The following is a 5437-nucleotide window of genomic DNA, read 5'->3' on the forward strand; positions in this document are numbered from 1 at the left end:
CTCTTCTCTCAGCCTGAAGCTTTCTGCACAGTCCGCTATCTTCCGTTAGGCCCCGAAACCCTCTCTGTGCAGTGCATCGAACCCCTCGCGCGCGTCCGGAAGTTGTCCCGAACTCGACACGGGGAGTCGTCACCATTGGGTCCGGATCATGCCCAAACATCTACAAAACATCTCCATTTTCTTATTTGGACTCCCTAGCCTATTTTCCTGACCGTCTGATTTTGATCGGAGGGACGAGTTAGCCCCTAACCTAACCAACTTGCTTTTTATAGATCAACCACTAGTCTATTTTGCCAAACCCAAAAATCTAGGACATTTGTCCCTGCCGCTGCCGCACTATCTCCCACCTCGGGATCCTCCCCAAATCCAAAAGTTCCCCTCGAGTTCCCAACCAGATCCACTCCTCCTTCCCTGTAGCTCCTCCTCTGCTTTCTCCTCGAACCCGTAGCAGCAGCGGAGCAGGAGCCCTCGCACCCGAGCCTCACCGACCCTGCAGGCTGCGCCCTCCGGCGACCCCGCCGCCGGCGATCACGGCGAGGACCAGCCTTCTCCTGCTCCTCTCCTCCCTGTCTCTTTTCCTGCCCGTGCTTCTCTCTCACAGCTCCCTCTCACAGGAACGATGCCATGGCCTCCCTTTTCCCCCGACTCCTTCACCTCTCTCTCCTCTTCAGGAACTCCACGATGCCGCCGCAGACCTTGCCATGGAGCCGCTGGATGCCGCCCTTTGCAGCACCGTCGCCAAGACCGTGGGCCACCGCATTCGAAGATGGTCGGACCTGCCCCAGCCCGACAGCTTGTGCCTCTCCGCGTCCTCCCCATCCTGCCGCTGCCGCGTCCGGCATCCTCGTCTTCGCGCCGCCGCCTCTGTTGTTCCGCTCGACTGCTGCCTAAAGTCGCTGGTGAGTAGCAGCCAGCGTCGTCCCTCCTGCCTCGCTTTCTCTCCCCCCGTGCTTATCCTTTCTCCATCTCTGTGTCTCTCTCTGCTTCACAGGAACACCGACGCCCCGAACTAGCATCATGGAGACGCCACCATCGCCTCCTCCACCGGATCTCCTTCACTCCGCCACCCAGCCGCCGGATCTGCCCGTTTCGGACGGTTCCCGCCCGGCGCCGCGTCGAACCCATGCCTCCTCCGCTGCTGTTCTTCTTCAGCGAGATGCAGCAGCGCTGCATCGAGCGCTTGACCACCACACACGTGGGTCACGAGCTGGGCTCCAGATCAGGCCCAACGTGCCTCCTCCCCACCGACTTGGGCTTGGCCCATGGTGAGGGCACCCCGTGCCCCTCCTTTTTCCCCTCCTGTTGGGCTAGGCTGCCAGTTTGGGCCTGTATAGTTTTTTTAGGCTGTGTGAATTTCTGTAATATTCCAGTGTAAAACAGTTTTACAGAAATGCCATTTTCTTGCATTGCTCATAATTAAATAACCGTGCACCGGATTAAAATGATCTCTATATGAAACATGACTAGAATTTCATCTAGTTTCATAATTTGCAAATTTCATCCATGTGTAAAATGTTTAAAATGGTGTTTGTTTAAATTTTGCCTATTGCCAAGCTAAAATGATTTATTCCATAACTTAATAACCGTAGCTCCAAACCTAACAAACTTTATATGTAAATGGGGTGAAAAAATGCCTAGATTATCATGGTGGCTTTACTTTGCATGTTTAAAAATTCTAAAATTGTGTTTAGGGCAGAACGGTACCAAACCTTAAAATATGCATATGGGGTTTTACCAGAATTGTTGTTCGTTGTTTCCGGCCTCATTTAAACTTGCCTAGATAGGTAGTTTTGTTGTGCTTCACCCCTTGCCATGTTAAACAACATTTAATATTGTTGGGTACATAACGAGATCAAACTAAATAATGGAATGTGGTGTTTTGTCAATATGCATCCCGATGCATATGGAGCTCCATTTAACTTGTAGTATTGTTTGTGCATGTTGCCATGCCATGCTTCATTAAACCGGACATGCATCATATTTGGTTGTGCATCATGTCATGCTTATGTGGTGGTTGTTTTACTATGTTTTTTGTTTTCTTTCCGGTGTACTTCTTCTCGGTAATCCGGTAACGTTGTGTTTGTGAGGATCCATTGGCTACGTCCGTTTATCTTCTTCATGGACTCGTTCTTCTTATTTGCGGGATCTCAGGCAAGATGACCATACCCTCGAAATCACTTCTAGCTTTTCTTGCTAGTTGCTCGCTCTTTTGCTATGCCTAGGATGCGATACCTACCACTTGCTATATCATGCCTCCCTGTCGGTGGGAACGACACCTATGGGATCACAAGAATCCCTACTACGGTTGCAGGGCGCGGGGTCGTGAGAAGAGCGGATCAAACAGATAGCACACGGTTCATTTATCCAGGTTCGGGCTGCGGGGACGCGTAAAACCCTACTCCTGCTTTGGTGGATTGTATATCTGTGTTCTTGAGCTAGCTATGGGGCGTGAGGAGCTCCAAAAAGCCGAATCCTCCTCCTGGTCGCCTCGGGCCTCCTTTTATAGGAAAAGGGGTTGCCACAGTAGCACCAGGAGGTGGAAAGGGAGCAGTGATGTGAGGTTATCCCTCGCATTACATGACAAGGCGCATTTAATGCGTCTTGCCCAGGTGTCCTTGCTTTATCAAGGACGGGGGAGAGCCCTGTCTCATCTGTTGCCGCTCCCTCTCGCGTCGACACGCGCCCTGGCCAGCGGTGCCCGCGGTGCCATGTAGGCAGGCAGGCAGCTGAGGTGGCGCAGTGGTGGGTCTCCACGAAGATCTGCATGCCGCCACGCAGGTGCCTGCCCAGCTGGTTGGGTTGGTAGCTGCATGCGAACGAGGGTGGAGGGTTGACTGGCGTGGGCCTGATGGTGGCCCAACAGGTGTTCTTGGCAAGGGCCTTGCCAGGGCCCCGGCAAGGGTCTTGCCGTGGCGCCTGCTGTCATCCCCGGCAAGGCTCTTACCGGGGGCCTTGTGGTCCTCCTTGGTTGGGATCCCGCCAAGGATCGTCATCTTCTGAAGGGTGTATCTGATCTTGAATGTCTTCACAAAGATCTGCATGCCACCACGGGGATGTCTCCCGAATCCTTGCCCCATGGGGGCAGTGGACTCAAGGGTGACTCGCTCCGTAGGTGTGGGGCGAGCTGCCACGGCAAGGGTCTTGCCGGGTTTGCTAAAACCGCCTCTCGGCAAGGATCATGCCGGGGGAGGGGTCCGCTTCGTCCCCTTTGCTCTTTGTGGGCTTGGTCTTGGTGTCGTTTTGCTTCTCCTGAGCTTCGCCCTTACCTTGGCTCACCTCCCTTGCCTTGCTCAGTGTGGTGGTGCCCGTGGCTCAGACTGCCCGTGCACAGTTATAGGGGTACAAAAAGTGTACCCCCCTTTTTGCACACCGACAGGAGCCCCCGGACCTGGGCCACACGTAAGCGCAATCGCGTCGTTGGGCTAGGCCCAAAAATGGTGCGCGGGCAGGCGGGGCGGTTTTTACCGCAGTAAGTCTCTTCGCGCGCTGTGCTTCCCATGCTTCCCACGTGTGGTGCGGCGTGGGGAGGCGTGTGTGACGTGGGCGGCATGCGTGGGGTTGCTTCCTGCGGGCATGCGTCACATCATAGCTAATGTGAAAGGAGGCGGCCCACGTTTTCCCCCATAAGAAGGAATAACCGTGGGCGCGCTGCTCACTTTCTCCTCTTGCCTCGTGCCTTTTCCGATCTCAGAGCCACCGTTCCCTTTCTTCCTTCCTTCCTAAGCTTTCGCTGTCGCCCGCCGCCGCTGCTTTGCCATCCCCCTTCCTCAGCCCTCTGAACTTCTTGGTCGCCATGGCTCCCAAATTCGCCAAGGGCAAGGGGGTGGCTAAGGGCGCCGGGATGGTGGAGCCTCCGGAGAGCGCGCTGTCGGGGGACCGGACGAAGTCCGCCTTCTTCTTCCCCTCGACGGTTGATGTTCAAGAGCTCCAGGCCTCCTACAAGCCCCTATGGGGAGTGAAGACGGGGGGAGAGGGTTCGGGACACCCGGCGACGCGCATCATTCCTGCCGCTTGCGCTGATCCTGCCTCAAATTGATACCCCTTCTTCGTTCATTACTTTTCTTGCGGGTTATGCCCTCCTTTCTCCGATTTCTTCTGCGACGTTATGCGCACCTTCGGCTTTCGCCTCTTGGATTTTACTCCGAATGCGGTGGCGTGCATGGCTTTCTTCGCGCATCTTTGCGAAGGCTTTGCCGGGGTGCAGCCCAACACAGCGCTCTTCCGCCATTACTTCTTCCCTCGAATCCAGCCGGGAGGAGCCGTCTCCGGTTGCATCACCTGGATCCCAAGATCCAAGGGGGCATACCCGGACGGTGCCGTGAAGGACAGGTGGGAGGAATGGCGTGGCCGGTGGTGCTGGATTGAAGATGAAAACCCGCCGGAATTCTGCAAGGTCCGCCGAGCGCCGCCGGTCCGCGCCAGCGATTGGAGCGATGTCGACGCCACTGATGGGAGGCTCATCATCGCCACCACTAGGATTCTCCGGCTCACCCAGGCCGGACTCACCCTCGAGATGATCGGGGCGGACTTCATTCACCACCGGATCGCCCCGTTGCAAAACAAGGGGAGGCCAGCTTGGCTCTTCACGAACCCGGCTGACATTATGTGACTCCGCCCCGGCCTCGATCACAACTTCACAGTGCTGGGGCATGCCCACTTCTGCTAGCGGCTTTTCCAGCTTGATGTGTGTCGTGATGGCGAGGTCGAGCGGACCGGCAAGGCCGCGAGGGCTGCCGCACAGGTTGGCAAGGCCCTCAAGGGGCCATTTTTCAAGCTGCCAGCGGGAGTGGTCCCATTGTGCAACAATTCACGTCGGTCCGAGATCATCGCTATGATGCCGGACTGTAATGCGCACGGCCCTGTCCCGAGCTAGAAGGAGCCGAAGGTCGAGGATGTGCAGCAATTCTTCGACACCCTGATCGAGGTGTACGTCAATGCCGACGCCGAGCGGTGGCTTATCATGGACACCATGCAGGCAGAGCTGGACTACATCGCCACCAGGGCGAGGGAGGCACAGCTTGCCATGGAGGCCGACAGTGCCGGGGGCCTGGAGGACATGGCCGCAACGGCGGCGGAGGAAGAGGAGCTCTCCCGGTGGGCGGCGGCCTCCGGGGAGGTCAGCAGCGCCAACACTGGATCCCCTCTCGTCGAAGATGCGGCCGACGAGTTGTCGGGGGAGGAGGAGGACACGACGGCGGGCTCGACGCCAACCAGGGGACGAGGGCGAGCCCTGCGGCGGGCTGGCTCCGGTGAGCCGGTACGGCCCGGCAGGGCTGCGCGGCCTCAATTGACCCTGGAGGGGTCTGGGCGCCACACGAGGGCCACGGCAGCCAAGAGGCTGACGAAGGCCGCTGAGAAGAAGACAACAGCCCCTTCCTCATCCGGGCGCGCACAAACCCCACCGCCTCCTTCGCCTCCTCCGGCAGGCGTCGACTCG

General features: G+C 57.3%; 1 protein-coding gene across 1 annotated transcript; it reads left to right on the top strand.

Moving 5' to 3' along the window:
• Positions 1-320: 320 nt before the first annotated feature.
• On the top strand, positions 321-1443 carry LOC119359425. The gene is made up of 2 exons (XM_037625622.1): positions 321-899; positions 992-1443. The coding sequence occupies exons 1-2, from the start codon at positions 702-704 to the stop codon at positions 1373-1375; spliced, it is 582 nt and encodes a 193-aa protein (XP_037481519.1). The 5' UTR covers positions 321-701; the 3' UTR covers positions 1376-1443.
• The last annotated feature ends 3994 nt before the right edge of the window (positions 1444-5437 follow it).

Source organism: Triticum dicoccoides, chromosome 2A (genome assembly GCF_002162155.2).
Source record: "Triticum dicoccoides isolate Atlit2015 ecotype Zavitan chromosome 2A, WEW_v2.0, whole genome shotgun sequence".
Classification (NCBI taxonomy): domain Eukaryota; kingdom Viridiplantae; phylum Streptophyta; class Magnoliopsida; order Poales; family Poaceae; genus Triticum; species Triticum dicoccoides.

Bases quoted from the DNA above. Each gene is read 5' to 3' on its own strand.
- LOC119359425 (XM_037625622.1), top strand. From the start codon at position 702: ATGGAGCCGCTGGATGCCGCCCTTTGCAGCACCGTCGCCAAGACCGTG. The intron at 900-991 runs GTGAGTAGCAGC...TCTGCTTCACAG, and splicing joins ACTGCTGCCTAAAGTCGCTG to GAACACCGACGCCCCGAACT.